Genomic DNA, 21492 nt, shown 5'->3' with positions numbered 1-21492 from the left:
GACAGGGTCTCACTCTTGCTCGTGCTGGTCTTGAACTCTTTTTTATTTTTTTATTAAATCATAGCTGTGTACATTGATATAATCATGGAGCATCATTCACTAGCTTCACAGATCGTTTACCAAGTTGAACTCTTGACCTCAAGAGATCCTCCCGTCACACCCCCTCAATTCCTAGGATAATGGGTGTGAGCCACTGCGCTTGGCCACAAATTGTCTTTAATTAGAAGATAATGCATAGACTGAGAGATGAATTGTTACTTTCTGGAGCAAATGGAATTTAATACATATTTCTGGTACATGCATATGCAAGAAATGTAACATATTTTATAAACTAACATTCTGTGAGAAGGCAGAGTTGGTGTTCTGGAAAAATCATGGGCTTTGAAATTGTAAACCTAGATTCAAATTTTGTTCGACCATTTATTAAGCCATATGACCACTTTGAATCTACACTTAGGTTTTCTTAACTATGAAATGGAGAATCCATCACAGGGTCATTACATATATATACAAAAGGTAATAATATGTGAAATACCTAATACATATTAAATATAAAATAAAGGGTAGGTATTATTATCATGCATTCAGTTCCTAACTATCTGACTGGTGCAAGAAGAACAGTAATACAAATATATACATAATTTATAGGTAGGACTGAAATAATTTTTATATATTTTAAACTATTAATAAAGACATTTAACTTATGGAAAATAAAAATAATTCATACTAAATAACAAAATACTACAAATAACTATAAATAACAGTATAAGTAACAAAATACTATAAAAATTAGCAAATCTTCACTCAACTTATCAAATGGGGTCACTATTCAGACCTAAAAAGAATTAATCTAATGTACAAGTACATTTTTCTGTGTAAATATACTTTGATCATACCTTCTCCTACATTGACAAGTACCAGTTTACATTATTCCTAGAACAGTTTGTAAAGTATTTCTACTAAACATGTTTTGCACAAGGTCTGATATAGGGACCAATTTGAAAACATATGAGAATGCAATAAAACTAAAAAAAAAAAAAAAAAAAGGAAGTCTAGATAATCTGATACAAACAGAAAACTGACTTTATACAGATGTGTGACTATGACACTATTCCACTGAGAGTATAAGCTGAAAATCTGATGGAAGACTGAGGGAGGATGGAGGATTGGAGAGACTGCAGCAAAGTGGCCAGTTGGTAAACTATTTCAAGTTTGGGGAAAGACAGCATCAATCTAAGCCCTGCCAATAGGAAAGGAAAGGAAAATAACATTCAAAGGGTATGTAAGAGATATAATCAAAAGGACACTGTATATAAATAGCTATTATGTGTAGGGGATTAAGAGATGAGGATAAACTCATGGATAACATACCAATACTACAAATATGGAGACATTGATAATTACAATACAAGATACAAAAGAAACAGAATTTGAAGCTATCTATGACAAACCCACAGCTAATATTTTACTGAATGGAGTAAAACTGAAAGCTTTTCCTCTTAAAACTAGAACCAGACAAGGTTGTCCTCTGTCACCTTTACTATTCAACATAGTGCTGGAAGTTCTAGCCAATACAATTGGGTAAGACAAGGAAATAAAGGGAATCCAAATGGGAGCAGAGGAGGTAAAACTCTCCCTCTTTGCTGATGACATGATCTTATACTTAGAGAATCCCAAAGACTCAACCACAAGACTCCTAGAAGTCATCAAAAAATACAGTAATGTTTCAGGATATAAAATCAATGTCCACAAGTCAGTAGCCTTTGTATACGCCAATAACACTCAAGATGAGAAGCTAATTAAGGTCACAACTACCTTCACCATAGTTTCAAAGAAAATGAAAGACCTAGGAATATACCTAACGAAGGAGGTGAAGGACCTCTATAAACAAAATTATGAAATCCTCAGAAAGGAAATAGCAGAGAATTTTAACAAATGGAAGAACACACCATGCTCATGGATGGGAAGAATCGACATTGTTAAAATGTCTATAGTTCCCAAAGCAATCTACCTATTCAATGCCATTCTTATCAAAATACCAACATCGTACTTTCAAGATTTGGAAAAAATGATTCTGTGTTTTGTATGGAACCAGAAAAAAAACCGTATAGCTAAGGCAGTTTTTAGTAATAAAAATAAAGCTGGGGGCATCAGCATACCAGATTTTAGTCTGTACTACAAAGCTATAGTGGTCAAGACAGCATGGTACTGGCACAAAAATACAGACATAGACACTTGGAATCGAATAGAAAACCAAGAAATGAAACTAACATCTTACAACCACCTAATCTTCGATAAACCAAACAAGAACACACCTTGGGGGAAAGACTCCCTATTCAATAAATGGTGCTGGGAGAATTGGATATCCACATGTAAAAGACTGAAACTGGACCCACACCTTTCCCCACTCACAAAAATTGATTCAAGATGGATAAAGGACTTAAATTTAAGGCACGAAACAATAAAAATCCTCAAAGAAAGCGTAGGAAAAACACTGGAAGATATTGGCCTGCGGAAAGACTTCATGAAGAAGACTGCCATAGCAACTGCAACAACAACAAAAATAAACAAATGGGACTTCATTAAACTGAAAAGCTTCTGTACAGCCAAGGAGACAACAACCAAAGCAAAGAGACAACCTACACAATGGGAAAGGATATTTGCATATTTTCAATCAGACAAAAGCTTGATAACTAGGATCTATAGAGAACTCAAATTAATCCACATGAAAAAAGCCAACAATCCCATACATTAATGGGCAAGAGACATGAATAGAACCTTCTCTAAAGAAGACAGACGAATGGCTAATAAACATATGAAAAAATGTTCATCATCCCTATATATTAGAGAAATGCAAATCAAAACCACCCTGAGATACCATCTAACCCCAGTGAGAATGGCCCACATCACAAAATCTCAAAACTGCAGATGCTGGCGTGGATGTGGAGAGAAGGGAACACTTTTACACTGCTGGTGGGACTGCAAACTAGTACAACCTTTCTGGAAGGAAGTATGGAGAAACCTCAAAGCACTCAAGCTAGACCTCCCATTTGATCCTGCAATCCCATTACTGGGCATCTTCCCAGAAGGAAAAAAATCCTTTTATCATAAGGACACTTGTACTAGACTGTTTACTGCAGCTCAATTTACAATCGCCAAAATGTGGAAACAGCCTAAATACCCACCAAGCCAGGAATGGATTAACAAGCTGTGCTATATGTATACCATGGAATACTATTCAGCTATTAAAAAAAAATGGAGACTTTACATCCTTCGTATTAACCTGGATGGACGTGGAAGACATTATTCTTAGTAAAGCATCACAAGAATGGAGAAGCATGAATCCTATGTACTCAATTTTGATATGAGGACAATTAATGACAATTAAGATCATGGGGGCGGGGAGGGAAAGAGGGAGAGGGTTGGGGCCCTGGTGTGTGCCACACCTTCTGGGTGAAAAAAAAAAGAAGCAGAATTCAGGGCCCAGGAGAGGACAAACGAGAAAAGATAATAAATTCAGTTTCAGAAATGTCTTATGGAGGCTGTGGAAGAGGTATCTCAATAGGCAGCTGAAAACACTGGTCTAGAGTTCAAAAGGAAGGTTAGAACTAGAAAGAGAGATGGGAATGCATCATTACACAGATGGTGGCAAAACATTGAGATCACCCAGGAAGAACATACACAAGTAAAGGGCAAGATGGCTAGGTGTGATCTTGGAATACCATCACCAAAACGTTGAATAGAAAAAGGTTTTAGAAAAAAAAAAAGACTAAAAACTGGTATGAAAAGTAGGAGGTTAAACAACAGAGCTTAGAAATGTGGCAGGTAACTACTAAATTCTTCAAAAACAACAGGAGCAATGTGAAGACTATAAATAATTTGTTGAATTTGGCAATCAGAAAAGAGAATGTCTAATAAAGATGGATAAAAAAATTTTTGTGTCCCCAACAATAAAAAAAAAAAAACTTTTTGTGTATATGACTTAATAATAAAAAAAAAAAAATTTTTTTTTTTTTTTGACAGTGTTAAGCTGTGGCCCTGGGTAGAGTGCTATGGCGTCACAGCTCACAGCCACCTCAAATTCTTGGCCTTAAGCAAGTCTCTTGCCTCAGCCTTCCAAGTAGCTGGGACTACAGGTGCCTGCCATGATACCCGGCTATTTTTGTTCTTGTTGCATTTGTCGTTGTTTTAGCTGGCCTGGGCTAGGTTTGAACCCACCAGACTTGGTGTATGTGGCTAGTGCCCTACCCACTGAGCTACAAGTGCTATCCTCCCCCGCCACCCAATTTTTTTCTTAAACCAAATGTTTAGGCTGAGCACAGTGGCTCACGCCTGTAATCCTACCACTCTGGGAGGCTGAGGTGGTGAATTGCTTGAACTCAGGAGTTCAAGACTACCAAGAGTAAGACCCCATCTCTACTAAAAATAGAAAAACTAGTCAGGTGTGGCGGGCTCCTATAGTCCTACCTACTTGGGAAGCTGGAGCATGAGGATTGCTTGAGTCCAAAAGTCTGAGGTTGTTGTGAGCTATGATGACACCATGGCACTCAATCCCAGGGCGACAGAGTAAAACTCTGTCTCAAAACCAAACCAAACCAAACAATACAAATGTTTATAATGATAAATTAAGAATATACCTCCTTTTTGACTATTCAAATTCCCTCATTTACAAGTGGGTATGTTCCAAGATACTTGCTAAATTAGTTGTTTGGGATTCATAATGGACTTCCATCAAAAATAATATAAATAATGAGTAGCTTTGTAGGTTAACCTATAATGTAAATACTTATAACGGGCCGCTTACAAAGCAGGACTGGAGTAAGTAAAACAAAACAAAATAAGAAAAAGATATTTTGAAAAGAACATCATGAATTCTGGTAGCTGATAAAAATACTTTACACAGACAAAATCTGAAGTGTACTTCTGGGAAGGAACCTTAAAGGCTTTAAAGATTAATGCCACTTTTTCTTTTTTTTTACTCTTTCCAATTTTATTTTGAGATGTACAATTTTTTTCTTGTATGCAATTTTATTGTCACCATTATATTTAAGGTAAATTTTTTAAAAATAATGAGGAAAATTTGGGACCAAAAAAAGAGAAAGAACATGGTTTTCTTAGGCTTAAGATAATTAAGAACAAGAAGAAGGGACATAGGGTGGCGCCTGTGGCTCAAGGAGTAGGGCGCCGGTCCCATATGCCAGAGGTGGCGGGTTCAAACCCAGCCCTGGCCAAAAACCAAAAAAAAAAAAAGGGACATAAATCATATCTGTATGCATGTGTAGAGATGCGAGAAGGAGGGGATGAAAAAGGAATTTGCTGGGGTGGGATTTCTTGGCAAAAGTCAGGAAAAAGATATAGAACACCACTAGATTGAAATCATTCAGCAAAAGATGTCTGCTGGGTGATAAGGATGGTTAAATTTCAAGGGGTAGAAAATGTGGTATAGTCTCAGAATACTTGGAGAGTAGAAGCTATACACAATTGACTGTTGCTATATAAGATACACTAAAAGTTAGTGGTTATATCCTGAAAAGGGTCATTACTTGGCACTAAGGAAAATCACTTACCGTATCTAATTTATTTTAGAATGTAAGACTCTAAATGGCAGGCATCATGCCTGCCTTGATTAATTTTATAGCATCAACTATATTTGCCATGTTAAGGCAATTTAAAAAACAAGATTTGGAAGTTGGTATTTATTTCACCTATAACTACAATTTGGTATACGTATAACTGCCAATAACTTTAGATTAACAGGATTTGACTTAGGGGTAGTTCACAGAACTATCTCCAGAAAGAGAGAGAAGACAAGTGAAATGGTTAGAAAAAAAGGGCTTCCTAAAGAATTGTGAAGTTCTTTCTGCATAAGAATGGGCTTTAAAAAAAAGTTACAGAAGGACAGCACCTGTGGCTCAGTAAGTAGGGTGCCAGCCCCAAATATGGAGGGTGCAGAGTTCAGCCCTGGCCAAACCACAACAAAAAATAGCTGGGTTTTGTGGTGGGCACCTGTGGTCCCAGCTACACGGGAGGATGAGGCAAGAATCATCTAAGCTCAGGAGTTGGAGGTTGCTGTGAGCTGTGACGGTTAAAAAAAAAAAAGTTACACAAGTCTTTTAAAATCTGTTAAGTACCTTTTTCTAGAAAAAAGCATTGATTCATCTAAGATACTATAGACATCTAGAGTTCTTAAAAATAGGTTATAAAAGAAAAGCCTACAATATGGCCAAGAATTCTAATTATATGTAACATTAACATGAGCCTCAGTCTTTTTTTTTTTTTTTTTGAGACAGAGTCTCTCTGTGTCACCCTTGGTAGAGTGCCATGGCATTGCAGCTCACAGAAACCTCAAACTCTTTTTGGGCTTAAGCAATTCTCCTGCCTCAGCCTCCCAAGTAGCTGGGACCACAGGCCCCCACCACAATGCCCAGCTATTTTTTTGTTGCAGCTGTCATGGCTCAGGCCAAGTTCGAACTTGCCACCTTAGGTGCATGTGGTTCGTGCTGTAACCACTGTGCTACAGGCGCCACCCCATAAGCCTCAGACTTGATGAGCAAAAAAACTAAGGGAAAAGGACATTGTTGCATTACAAGAGACATAGAAGTTCAAATGAAATACAGTACATGTATAATTTTATAATTAAAATTTGTTTTTTCTGGGCGGCGCCTGTGGCTCAAGGAGTAGGGCGCCGGTCCCATATGCCGAAGGTGGCGGGTTCAAACCCAGCCCCGGCAAAAAAAAAAAAAAAAAATTTGTTTTTTCTTTGAGAATTGACCATCAGTACAAACATGAGGTTATCTTGGATATAGGCCAAATGTAATAGCAGTGAACATATCTAATTATTCAAATATCAATAATAAAAAATGCTATCTTTCCTTTATATGTATGTAATTTTAAAACAATTAATAACATAGTAATAGCCAACCCCACCAACACTATCTTCAACAAATAATTAAACAAACAGTCATTGGAACTCACCTAGATTATCTCTCAAGGCACTAGCTTCCTCATGCGTTTTGAAATTATAATTAGGCACCAGTTTAAGTCTCATGCGGGAATAATTTTCTACATTAGCTAGTTTCCAATGCAATGGATTCTGTTTCCTAAGAATATTCATAAGCAAACAAGGAAGATCATTTAGCTTAAAGTTACTTTAAAGTCAAAATACTTTACCTTTGTTTAGCACAACTTTACTAAAATGTTAACACTTACTATCTTATTTGATTATAATAACATACAACATTGAGAGAACCAAAGTGAACCAAAAAGATGCAGTTCATTAAAAAAAAAAAAAAAGTATTTTAGAGATAAGGTTTTGCTCTGTTGCCCAGGTTTGACTGCGGTGGCACAATCACAGCTCATGGAAGCCTTAAACTCCTGGGCTGAAGTAATCCTCCTGTTTCAGCTTCCCAAGGAGTAGGGACTATAGGCAGGTGCTGCCATACCTAGATATTTTTTTTTTTTTTTTTTTTTTTTTGTTGAGACAGGGTCCCACCCTATGCTCCTGAGCAGAGTGCAGTGGGCGTGGCAGCTCACCACAACCTCAGACTCGGGCTGCGGGCACCCCGCTGCCTCAGCCTCCGGAAGCCGCTGGGATTACAGGCGCTCGCCGCGGCGCCCGGCTGGGTTTTTCCATTTTTTTCACGAGTCGGGGTCTCACTGTCGCTCAGGCGAGTCACGAACTCCTGAGCTCAAGCGATTCTCCCTCCTCAGCCTCCCACAGTGCTGGGATTACAGGCGTGAGCCACCGCGCCCGGCACCTAGATAATTTTTTTTTTTTTGTAGAGACAGGGTCTCACTTTATGGCCCTCAGTAGAGTGCCGTGGCCTCACACGGCTCACAGCAACCTCCAACTCCTGGGCTTAAGCAATTCTCTTGCCTCAGCCTCCCGAGTAGCTGGGACTACAGGCGCCCGCCACAACGCCCAGCTATTTTTTGGTTGCAGTTTGGCCGGGGCGGGTTTGAATCCGTCACCCTCGGTATATGGGGCCCAGCGCCTTACCGACTGAGCCACAGGTGCCGCCCTTCTTTTCTTTTCTTTTCTTTCCCCTTGCCTCAGCCTTAACCCTGAGTAGCTAAGAGCTATGAACACTGCACCTGGCCATAGCTGCAGTTTATACATGAGAAATCTAAGACAGAATATTTGCTCAAGATGTCATTCATTTACAGGAGCAGAAATAAGATTTGAGCATAGATTACTTTCAGATTTACAACTTGAAATCTTAATATTCACTGTTAAATCGAAGTTCTTAACTATAAAGTTAATTTATATTTTTAATATAGTTTTCAAAATAAAAAATAATTTTAACACAAATAAACATAATAAAATTGCAAATGGATCAAAGATGTAAATAAATAGGCCAGTATAAGAAAGTGAAAAGGGGCTTGGTGCCTGTAGCTCAGTGGCTAGGGTGCCGGCCGCATACACCAGGGCTGGGGGGTTTGAACCCGGCGCAGGCCTGCCAAACAACAATAACAACCACAACAAAAAAATAGCCAGACGTGTGGTGGATGCCTGTAGTCCCAGTTACTTGAGAGGCTGAGGCAAGAGATGCTTAAGCCCAAGTGTTTGAGGTTCCTGTGAGCTGTGATGCTACAGTACTCTATCGAGGATGACATGAGACTCTGTCTCAGAAAAAAAGAAAGTGAAAAGACAACCCACATATTTGCAAATCATTTACCTGATCATCATGATAAGGTCTATTACTCAGAATACATATATATTAACTCTTTTTTTTTTTTTTTGCAGTTTTTGGCTGGGGCTGGGTTTGAACCTGCCACCCCCAGCATGTGGGGCCGGCGCCCTACTTCTTTGAGCCACAGGTGCCACCCCAGAATACATATATATTAAAAAAATTTCTTTACAACTCAACAAAAAGTCAAAACAACCAATTTAACAAAATAATTTGTACAAATAGTGATTCTTATGGGAGTATATATAAATATGAAGTATAATAAATTCGAAGAGTCATCAAGTTCAGATGACTCCATCATTGTTGGAAAATGTGGATATACAAGCAGCTTTAAAAATACTTCTTACAAAAAAATGTAAACTATCAAATACCTCAGAATCTCATACAAAATGAAAGTGTAAACCTATTTCAAATTTACATCATTATTGATATGCAAAGCTTTATCATTTCACATTAAATTTTTTGTTTGTATATTATTTATTTATAAATATAAAATATTGAAACTGAAACCAACTTGGGTGAATTATTTATTTTGGTTAGTAAGAAATCAAAGAACATCCAGTAGTGTACCATCTATCCTAATAGTTGTTGTGATCACACACCTCAAGTGGCACATTTCATTTCTAGTTAAAAATGGGCAAAGTACTGGAACTTGAGTAGACTTTTCACCCAAGAAAATACAGAAATGACAAAAAAACACATTAAAAGATACTTGACATCATTAGTCATTGGGAAATAGAAAAAAATCTTAAGATACCACTTTATACACATTAAGAAGGCCATAATAAAAAATCAGGAAATAGTACTAGTAAGGCAAGTACTAGTAAGGACATGGAGAAATGGGAACCCTCATGTGGGACATTGCTGCTGAGAATGTAAAATGATGCAGCAGCTGCGGAAATCAGTTTGTCAATTCCTCAGTACGTTACATATAGAATTATCATATGACCCAGTAATTACACTCATACTATATACATACTCAAGAGAATTAAAAGCTAATTTCCAAACAAACACTAGTGCACAAATGTTCACAGCAACACTATCACAATAGCCATCAACTATGATGGCGTCATCATCTATCATCTATCACAATGTCCATCAACTCAAGAATGGATGAACAAAAGGTGATATACCCATACAACGGCATATAATTTAACCATGAAAAGGAATAAAGTACTGACACATGCTACAACATAATGAAAACATTATGCTAAGTGAAAGAAAAGACAGTCACAAAAGACCACATACTGTAGGATTTCATTTATAGGAAACAGAATAGATAAATCAGAATCAAAAGCAGATTGGTAGCTGTGAAAGACTGGGAAAGGCAATAATGAGGAGTGATTGTTTTGACTGTTCTATGGGTACAAGGGTGATAAAAATGCCATAAAGCTAGACAGTGGGGATGATTGTACATTAGGAATATATTTAATGCCAGTGAATTGTGCACTTTAAAGTGGTTAAAATGGAAAATTTCGTGTTAATGTATATTTTATCACATTATAAAAAAGGCTCTTGGCGGCGCCTGTGGCTCAGTGAGTAGGGCGCTGGCCCCATATGCCGAGGGTAGTGGGTTCAAACCCAGCCCCGGCCAAACTGCAACAAAAAAATAGCCGGCGTTGTGGTGGGCGCCTGTAGTCCCAGCTGCTCGGGAGGCTGAGGCAAGAGAATCGCATAAGCCCAAGAGCTAGAGGTTGCTGTGAGCCATGTGACGCCATGGCACTCTACCCGAGGGCAGTACAGTGAGACTCTGTCTCTACAATAAAAAAAAGAAAAAAAAAAAAAGGCTCTTAAAAAGATAATATAATTTAATAAAACAAAAGTGACTTAGGATCAATTAAATAAATTAGCATCATTAATCCTAGCTCAAAAAGGTGGTATCAGAAAGACTAAAAGTAAACCGGTTTAACATTTACTAAATCTAAACCCAATCAAACTTATATCACAGAATAAAAGAAAAATAACTACATGATGAAAAACATATACACTCTAATCATCCCAAACCTATAATTCACAAAAAGACAATAAAATTAATTAAAGTCATTCTTTCATAAACGGAACATTAAAAAAAAATGAGATAAGGGCATTAGCTCAAAAAGTTGCAGATCAGAATTCTAAAAAGAGTAATTTATAAATGACATACTCCTACCTTTCAGCCCAAGGTCCCCTTTCACATGTAAGATACAACCGTATTGCCTTCCAGTGTCTAAGCGTGGATAACTGTTGACTACTAAGTTGTTTAAGCATGTTATTGTATCTTAGGTTCTCTTGGCGTGCTTTTCGATTAAATGGCTCCACAAAATTCTCCTAAGAGAAATAGTAATAAACCAGATCCTTGAATGATATATTTATAGGTATATTTGCATTTTAATGTCATCATGTAAAACATTTGACCAATAAAATCATACACTATGAAAAAGAAGTTGGTAACCAACAAGCTTTTTTTCTTTTGAATCATTTTCTTTGATGAAGTATGATATAATTCTAGCCATAATTAGCTAAAATTTTTTAAAACTTAAAAAAAAAAACCAACAAAAACATATGAAGAACTTTAAAAATGGAAACAACATAGGATTTTTCTTTTTTTTTTTTCTTTTTTTGAGACAGAGCCTAAAGCTGTCACCCTGGGTAGAGTGCCGTGGCAACACAGTTCACACCAATCTCCAACTTCTGGGCTCAAGTGATTGTCCCACCTCCGCATCCCAAGTAGCTGGGGGACTACAGGTGTCTGCCACAACGCCCAGCTATTTTTTGTTGCAGCCATCATTGCTGTTTGGTGGACCAAGGCTGGATTCAAACCTGCCAGTTCAAGTGTATGTGGCTGGCGCTTAGCTGCCTTAGCCAAGCTTCAATATAGGATTTTTAAACCAAAGATAATTAACTTCCTACTTACAGTCAAGTAAAAATTTTATTCTGGAATCTTTTGGTTTCTAAGGGTTCTGGAATTACACTCAAGTAGTAGTATGAAATGTAATCAAGTAGTAGTATGAAATGTGATTATTCTTTCTACTTTCTTTAAACCTCAGTCTTATTCCAGATACTGTACTTGCTTAAAAGGCAATGCCAAAGACAAAAGAAATCCCCATGAGCAAATTTTCCACAATGAAAAATTTTAACACTTAGACTGCAGCTCTGTGAGCAGCATTCTAGCTAGCGGATGAATTCATATACTTACTCCAATTTTCAGGATAAAACAGTTTCTACCAAGACATAACTTTAAGCCTTGAAATTAAAGTTTTGTAAGTTTCAAGGAGACAAATGGAAGGCTGGCTTACCTAGCTGGTTTATCTAACTCACATCAATATCCACCCATTAGGAACTAAAAAGACAGCACTAATTTGTTTCAAATCAACACTGATTGCATTAAAAATAGTTGCGTTTTTACAGGAACAATTTTAGGAAGGCAGTACAGCAGTGAGAGGTTCAGTCTTGGAGTCAGACCTGGATACAAATCTTAGCTACTTTTCTGAAGTAATTCTCTAATCTCATTATTATCTTTATCTTAACTAATTCACTTAGCTAATTCTTCTAGGATGTTTCCTCTCATGTGTAAAATGAGGTTGACAATAATTATCATCATCAAGATTGACTTAAAGTGCTTAACATAGTGTCAGAAAAAATAGCGAACTCTCAATAAACTGTAGCTTTCATTATAATAATTGTTTTTGTAACTATTACTAGATTTGTAGGAAATCAATGATTTAGAATACAATGTTATCAAATATTTAAAACAGATCATTGCAGAGAAAATTGAGAAAGTCATGACAATTCCATGGTAATTAAACATAAATTTCAGTTCTGAAGTTCATCTGGGTATAAAGATACACTTTAATTACGTATTTCTAGAAAACCTAAAGGTGAAGTTATAGGGGAACTGCTATGAGACTACAAAACGGTAGCCTCTCTCAGGGCAACAGTATTTGTTAAAAGCACTACATATGATGAATAACTGTTCTTATCCTAGGGAAGTCATCCTGGATAAATGCAAAATGTAACTATAGGGATGCTTAATGCACTTCTTAATAGAGATTAAAAACTAGTAAATGAGGTTTAATAAGGGAAAATTAAGTGTTTTAATATAAGTTTTGTTTTTTTTTTTGGCCGGGGCTGGGTAAATTAAGTGTTTTAATACATAACATAATGGATCACTTTGCAGCCAAATAATGGCATGGAAAGATGTTCACAATATACTTTAAGAAAGGAGCAGCAAATGCAACTTCCATTTTGGTTTAACCAAATGTATACATAAAAACACAGGAAAGATAACATCCTAAAATGTCAACAGTGGTGAAATTACAATAGCATCTTTTTACATTTATTAAATAGAATACATGTTTATTTTTGCTTGGCAATAAGAGCATTTACTAGAAGCAAATGAAGGACAAAGGAAATAACAATGAAGAAGAAATGCTAAGAAATCATACATAGCATAAAGTCACAAAATCTGTTTAAGTACAAATGTGCACACATAAACACACACACAGAGAACCAGCACAGAAAAGAAAAAGTACTCCAAAATAATAACAACATAACTACTACCTGTAAGAGCTGGATTACAAATTCTTTCATTTTCTTATACTTTCTTCTTCTTTTTTTTTTTTTTTTTTTTTTTGAGACAGAGTCTCACTATGTCGTCCTGGGAATAGTGCTATGGTGTCAGAGCTCACAGCAACCTCAAACTCTTGGGCTTAAGTGATTCTCTTGCCTCAGCCTCCCAAAGTAACTTGGACTACAGGTGCCAGCCACAACACCCGGCTATTTTTCTGTTGCAGTTGTCATTGCTGTTTAGCTGGCCTGGGCTGGGTTCAAACTCACCAGCCTCGGTGTATGTGGCTGGCACCCTACCTACAGAGCTACAGGTGCCACCCATTTTTTCTATTATTGATAGAGATGAGGTCTCACTCTTACTCAGACTTTTATTATCTAAATAACAAGTCAGTTATTTTACTAATACATCCTTTCACAAGTCCCTAACAAAAGTTCTTAATGATGAAGAATAACTCTTTCAGCCCTAATTACTTTTGACAGGTCTAGCCACTTTTGACAAAAAGGTATCCTTACTATGTTATTTGCAAATATTTTTCGCAGCCTGTGGCTTTCCTTTTAATTCTCTAGCAGCATCCTTCAAAGAAACTTTTTTATGAGGCAGCTAGTCCAACCCCAAAGACTAAGTGACATCTTTGAAACAGAATACCTTTAACAGCACTTTCAATAGTTATTTTCATTTTTAGAGCTGGATAAGAAAAGAAGTCTTTAAGTGGCAGGTCCTCAGTCTTGACGTTGTCAACTGTTTAAACTTTTGGAAGATCTTTAGCTCGAAGAAAGCTGTTGGTTGCTGAAGCTGAACTGTCCCTTGTAATTCATGTAAAGACAAATACTACCCAAGGTATATACAGTGATCTATAGCTTGATATTGTTATTTACAGAATCATGTAGGTTAGCTGGAAGCAGATAGTGATGTTGAAAGTCACCCAGTCTCTTGATCTTTGTTATAACTTGCAGGACTCTGTCCTCTACACCAAATTGGCAAAAGACACAGAAAAGATGATCCTTTGGAATTCAAGCACATGTAAGGATTCTTCTGCTATTAAGGTTGATTTTGATTAGATCAATAATTTTGATAACAGTTCTATTACTTGACTATAATAATCGAAATTCATTTTTTGTATTCTGCCCTAAAATATCTCCTCTGAAAAGTAGTAAACTATGCCTATATGTTCTCCTTTGATAGACAATGCCGGGCTGGCAAAACGGTTTAGGAACCATTGCTCTTCCAGATCTTTATTCTCCTGTAAGACAATTCTTTGCTATTTCTGGATGTCTTAACATACCACAAAAACTCCTCCAAAATGCTCTTTTAGAATATGTATTGGATTGGTAGTGAAACCAAGAACAAACAACAACTCTCTCGGGTGGAAGCAAGCTTGTATGCTTACAGAGAATGCTGTTGCTGGTTGGATCCTCATTTCTACACCTGTAGAAGATGTACTCCATCTGCTCCCAATACATGCACCCATGGCTGTGACATGGGATGCAATCTGCATCTGAATGGGCAGATGCACCCAAGCTGACACCTGCTATTTGGGTGGCAGGTAGCTAAAGTATAAAGGGTGCTTTGGAGCAAAGGACAAGGTCCATGGCATAGCTGCTGCAGCTGCTGCTATGGTAATTGATGATGGGGAAGGCCTTATCTTCATTTCTGAGCAATATTTTTGCCAGGTATAAAGTTCTGGGTTGGCAGATATTGTTTTCCTTTCAGTACTTAAAAAACAACACTTTATTGTCTTTAAATTTCATAATTACTCTTGAAAAGTCAGTTCCTTAGGATTTTACACTTGGTATTATCAGTATTTTTTAATGTTAGCCATTTTAACAGACATATAATGGTATTTTGTTATTGTTTTAATGACTAATAATTTGAGTATCTTTTCATGAGCTTGTATGTCATCTGTACATCTTCCCTGATGAAGTGTTATTGCAAATATTTTGCCTGTTTGTTAATTGTATTGTTTGGTTACAGCTGAGTTTTTTGGTTCTTTATATGTCCTAGAAATAAATCTTTTGTTCACTATGTTATTTTCAAATATTTTCCCCAGCCCATGGCTTTTCTTTTTATTCTCTAATAGCATCCTTCAAAGAACAAAAGTTTTCAATTTTGATAAAGTTCTTTTTTCTCTTATGAATCATGCTTTGGGGTGTTTTATCTAAAACTTAAATCCAAGATCATAAAGATCTTTTCCTATTACTCCTCCTAAAAGATTTATACATTTAGAGTTTACATGTAAGTCTATAATTCATTTTTAATTAACTTTTATATATGGTATGAAGAGTACATCACAGTACTCTTAAAATATGTATATAAAAATAAAGATGCTCAGTTGTTCCAGCATCATTTGTTAAAAAGAATTCATTGTTCACTGACTTGCTGTTATACCTTTATCAAATGCCACTTGATCATATTTGTGTCACTATTTCTGGATTTTCTATTTTGTAAACTGGTCTATGTTTATATTCTTTTCAAAATTTTTAAATTTTATTTTAGCAACAGGGTGCTGCTCTTAGCCTAAGCTCAAGTGCAGTGGCAAACATAGCTCACTGAAGCCTCAAATTCCTGGGCTCAAGCAATTCTTCTGCCTTAGCCTCTGGAATAGCTGGGACTACAGGTGTGTGCCATCATGCCCAACTAATATTTTAAAATATTGGGGGTGTGTGTCTCACTATGTTGCCCAGGCTGGTCTCAAACTCCTTGTCTCAACAGATCCTTCTACCTCCATCTCCCAAAGTGCTTGGATTGCAAACTTGGAGCCACTGCACCAGCCTATATTTACATTCTCTTATTAATATCACCCAGTTCTAACTAGTGAAACTTAATAATACATCTTGAAATTGTATGTTAAGTCCTCCAATTTTGTTACTCTTTCTCAAATTTGCTTTGGTTATCCTAATTCCTTTCTATTTACATATAAACTTTAGAATCAACATGTCTGTATGTACAGCGAATCTTTCTAAGATTTTTTTTTTGTTTGAGAAGCTTCAAGCTGTCACCCTGTGCCGTGGCATCACAGCTCACAGCAACCTCCAACTCCTGAGCTTACGCGATTCTCTTGCCTCAGCCTCCCAAGTAGCTGGGACTACAGATGCCCGCCACAACACACGACTATTTTTTGGTTATTGTTGTCATTGCTGTTTGGCAGGCTCGGGCTGGATTCGAAACTACCAGCTCTGGTGTATGTGGCTGGTGCCTTAGCCGCTTGAGCTACAGGTGCCAAGCCTTTTCCTAAGATTTTTACTGGGATTGCTTTAAATCTTCAAGATCAATTTGGGAGAACTGACAACTTAAGATGACTTAAGATTATTGAGTCTTCTAATTCATGAATACAGTGTCTTTTCATCTATTTAGGCCTTCTTTAGTTTATTTCTTCAGTGTTTTGCAGTTTTGGCATACATACGGCAGGTATGTATGTTTCATTAGACTGATACCTAAGCATTTTATTATTTTTATAGCTATTCAATTAGAATTTAAACAAATTTCAGTTTCTAACTGTTCATTGCTGACTTATACAAATATGATTGTAGGGCGGCGCCTGTGGCTCAGTCAGTAAGGCACCAGCCCCATACACCGAGGGTGGCAGGTTCAAACCTGGCCCCGGCTGAACTGCAACCAAAAAATAGCCGGGCGTTGTGGCAGGCGCCTGTAGTCCCAGCTACTCGGGAGGCTGAGGCAAGAGAATCGCTTAAGCCCAGGAGTTGGAGGTTGCTGTGAGCTGTATGATGCCATGGCACTCTACCAAGGGCCATAAAGTGAAACTCTGTCTCTACAAAAAAAAAAAAAAAAAAAAAAAAAATGATTGTATATAATGTATTGATTTTATATTCTGCAACAAGGCTCATTAATTACAGAAATTTTTTGAGAGATTCCTTGGAACTTTCTACAAAGAGAATCATGTATCTGCAAATAGTTTTATTTCTTCCTTCCCAATATGAATTTTTTTTTGTATCTTACTAAATTTCCTTTCTTTTTTTTGAGAGAGTCTCAAGCTGTTGCCCTGGGTAGAGTGCCATGGTGTCATAGCTCATAGCAACCTCCAACTCTTGGGCTCAAGTGATCTACTGATCTACTTGCCTCAATTTTTCTTTTTTTCTTTTTTTTTTGAGACAGAGTTTCACTATGCCACCCTCAGTAGAGTGCTATGACGTCACAGCTCGCAGCAACCTCAAACTCTCAGGCTTAAGCAATTCACTTGCCTTAGCCTCTCAAGTAGCTGGGACTACAGGCGCCTGCCTCAACACCCGGCTATTTTTTTGTTGAAGTTGTCATTGTTGTTTATCTAGCCCAGGCCAGGTTCAAACCTGCCAGCCTTGATGTGTGTGGCTGGCGCCATACCACTGTGCTATAGGTGCCAATCCCAATTTTTCTATTTTTAGTAGAGATGAGGTCTCACTCTGGCTCAGGCTGGTCTTGAAATCGTGAGCTCAAGCTATCCACCCTCCTCGGCCTCTCAGACTGCTAGGATTACAAGTGTGAACCACCATGCCTGGCCTCTTACTGAACTTATATTTTCTATTCTTTCTGTATTTAAGATTTACAGTGGAACAATAATTGAGAGTGAACATTCCTGCCTACTTCCCTGTCTTAGGGGAAAAGCAATCAGTTTTTTACCTCTACATAGGAAATTAGCTATAGGATTATTATAAAGCTTGAGGAAGTTCCCTTTTCCTCCTATTTTGCTGAGGATAAATGGATACTGAATTTTGGATTCAAATCATATTCAATAATAAGATTATTATAAAGGTTGAAGAAGTTCCCTTTTACTCTTATTTTTCTGATGAGAAATGGATATTGAATTTTGTCCAGTGGCTTTTCTATATCCACTGATATGGTAAAGTTTTTCTTTCTTTTTTTTTTTTGAGACAGAGTCTCACTATGTCGCCCTCGGTAAAGTGTCGCGGCATCACAGCTCATAGCAGCCTCTAACTCTTGGGCTTAAGTGATTCTCTTGCCTCCGCCTCCCAAGTAGCTTGGACTATAGGTGCCCGCCACAATGCCCAGCTATTTTTTTGTTGCAGTTGTCATTGTTGTTCACACGCCCGGGCCGGGTTTGAACCTGCTTGCCTCAGTGTATGTGGCCGGTGCCCTAACCACTGAGATATGTGTGCCAAGTCTGATAAAGTTTTTCTTGATGAATTAATTAATGTGGTCCACCATGCTGACAGATTTTTATTTTATTTTATTTTATTGAGACAGAGTCTTACTATATCACCCTAGGTAGAGTGCTGTAGCATCACAGCTCACAGCGACCTCAAACTCTTGGGCTTAAAGCGATTCTCTTGCCTCAGCCTCCCAAATAGCTGGGACTACAGGCACCAGCCACAACACCCGGCTATTTTTTGGTTATAGTTGCCATTGTTGTTTGGCAGGCCTGGGCTGTATTCAAATCCACCAGCCCTGGTATATGTGGCTGGCGCCCTAGTCGCTGAGCTACAGGCACTGAGCCGTGACTGATTTTTAGATGTTGAACCAACCTTTCATTCTAAGGATAAACTCTACTTTGTTGTTACGCATTTTTAAAAATACATTGCTGGATTTGGTTTGCACTTATGTTCCTGAGCGATACTGGTCTGTAGTTTTCTTATAGTATTTTTGTTTGTTTTAGTATAGGGATAATATACTGCCGTGCCTATTTTCTGAAGAGACAGTAAGGAACTGGCATAATTTCTCTAGTAAATGTTTGGTAGAATTTGCTAGTGAAACTACCTGAGCCTGGAGTTTTCTCTTTCAGAATGTTTTTAACTATAAATCTTTTAGTCTCACTCTGTTGCCCTGACTAGAGTGTAGTAACATCATCATAGCTTACTACAATCTCAATCTCCTGGACTCAAGCGATCCTCCTGCTTTAGCCTCTTGAGTAGTTGGGACTACAGGTGTGTGCTATTTACCTGGCTAATTTTTCTATTTTTGGTAGACTGAGTCTTACTTTTGCTCAGGTTGGTCTTGCACTTCTGACCTCAAAGGATCTTGACTCCTAGGCCTCCCAGAGTGCTAAGGTAACAGGCCTGAGCCACCACTCCAGGCCTAAATTCAATTTTTATAATAGGTATAAGATTATTCAGGTTATCTACTCATTTTTTGAATTAGTTTTGGAAATTTGTGTCTGTCAAGAAATTGATCTATTTTACTTAAGTTGTCAAATTTACGTGCATAGAGTGGTCTATTCCTTGTTACCATGCTGATATATGTGGAGTCAGTGATGAGACTACCTCTTTCATTACTGGTATAAGCAATCTTTCACTTCTCTTTTTTTACTTTGTTAATCTGACTAGAAGTTTATCACTTTTACTGATATTTTGAAGAACTAGATTTTGGTTTCATTGCGTTTTCTCCATTGTTATAATGCTTTTGTTTGATTTTATTCTTATCTTTACTCATTTCTTAGTGCTGCTTATAATGGGCTTAGATTATTCTTCTTTTTCTAGTTTTTCAATATAGAAATTTAAAATTATTAATTTGAGGCCTTTCTTCTTTTCTAACATAATCATTAAGTGCTATCAGTTTCCCTCTAAGCATCGATTTGTATCTAGCTTAGATGTATGGACAAATGTCAATGTATAAAGGTATCTACCAACATACTATCAGCTTAATAGATTTTTCACATTATCACTATGTATAGAACATTCTATTATTAATTCACATTAATTGTTAGTAATCAGCTGTTTTTCTTCCAATTCTGAAATAATTTTCAGGCAACAGAAAGACTATTTATTTTCCAAATATTGGGCATGGTATTATTCTTACTCAGTATCAAATGCTTAAAATCAATATGAAAAACCAGGCATTAAAACATTTAATACTAAAAAAAAAACAAAAAAAAAAAAAAAAACACTTAATACTTTTTACCTGAAATTTGAGCTTGCTTTCCCCTCCTTCCCGGTCTCGTTTATGCATGTTTACCATTAAGGCTTCATAACAGTCCTTCCAATAAAGTGCCATGTTCTCATGACCTTCATAAAATGTATGAGTTTCATACTGCTTCATATAAGGTACAATCTTATATAAAAAGAGCATATATAAAATTTAATATATACTTGTCTAAAAGTCATAAGCCAGAAAAATGTTGCTCAAAAAAGGTAAAACTTACATATTTTTCAATGTAAACTTGCCATTCATTTGAAGTACAATATTCTTGAAAATCTTCAAAAAATGAGGAGCTACAGTTGGTAAAAGGTAAAGAAGGCAGGTGCAAGTTCATGAAGAGAAGCTCATAAATTTTGGAAACCAGGGTGCGAATAAGGGGAATCAGAAATGAGTAGATTTCACTCTGTTGCTTGATTGACTGACTTAGAACATGTTCCAGCTTTCCTAAGATGTAACATGCTTCATCCTGATTTTCAATTACTCTGGTCTGAAGAAGGGCATTTAGCTTAGCTGACGCCATTGCACAAACCTAGAAGACGACAATTTAGGTGAAAAAGAACAGACTAAAGCAAACATTTAGTGACAGAACAAGTTCTATTTGGCTCTCCAGGCTCAGAACTGTTATACAATTAACTGTCAAGAATCGTAAAGGGTCTTAGATCTTACCTTACCTCTAAACTAACAAGTTAGCCTTCTATAGTTTCATAGATGTTGGCAGAAGATATTAGACTCTTGGGTCACAGTCAAAGATCTGCAGCAATAGCCACAGTATGAGCTTTTGCATTGGTTCCCCAAACTATAATTCCCAGAGTGAGCAATGAAGAGGACTAGATGAGGCCTATACACATAAGCATGTTTTAGAAGAGGAATCCTAAGCATAGGGAACCTAAATCTTTTATATTAGGCAATAAGTTTGTCTGATCTTTGTCACAGAAGGAGATATTATCTTTCATTGGACAGTACACTGAACAGTCTTTTACCTTGGAGGGAGACATGACCTGTATCCTCCAGAAGTTGCTCAGAGAAATAACCTCAAAAAGATAGTTCATAGCAAAGGCAGCCAGAGTTTCTATTCATAAGATATGTAGAAATATAACAACAGGCTCATGAAGAATTATCTACCAACAATGACTATAGGAAGAGGCTCTCTTTCTCTGAATATAAAAGAGTGAGTATAGAGCAAGATGCAGTGGTTCACGCCTATAATCCCAATACATTAGGAGGCAGAGGAAGAGGATCACTTGAGGCCAGGAGTTCAAGACCAGCCTGGACAACAGAGTGAGTCCCTGTCTATACACAAATAAAAAATTAACCAGGCATGTTGACGCATGCCTACAGTCCTCCCTATACCTACTTGGGAGGCTGAGATAGGAGAAAAGTTTTCCCCAG

The 21492-nt window shown here is 37.1% G+C and overlaps 1 protein-coding gene across 8 annotated transcripts in view; it reads right to left on the bottom strand.

Moving 5' to 3' along the window:
• The window catches only part of NBEAL1 (neurobeachin like 1), a 226669-nt gene that overhangs the window by 78059 nt on the left and 127118 nt on the right, over positions 1-21492 (bottom strand). For all 8 annotated transcript variants that reach the window (XM_053596936.1, XM_053596939.1, XM_053596938.1 and 5 more), the window contains 4 exons: positions 20327-20632; positions 20086-20235; positions 10840-10997; positions 6976-7100 (listed from right to left, as the gene is read on the bottom strand). In XM_053596936.1, coding sequence (XP_053452911.1) covers positions 6976-7100; positions 10840-10997; positions 20086-20235; positions 20327-20632 — 739 coding nt within the window. The remainder of the gene's footprint in view (positions 1-6975; positions 7101-10839; positions 10998-20085; positions 20236-20326; positions 20633-21492) is intronic.

The sequence above is a fragment of the Nycticebus coucang genome, chromosome 7, assembly GCF_027406575.1.
Source record: "Nycticebus coucang isolate mNycCou1 chromosome 7, mNycCou1.pri, whole genome shotgun sequence".
Lineage (NCBI taxonomy): Eukaryota > Metazoa > Chordata > Mammalia > Primates > Lorisidae > Nycticebus > Nycticebus coucang.
The sequence above is the reverse complement of the archived record's forward strand: the minus strand, read 5'-3'. Positions and strand labels throughout refer to the sequence as shown.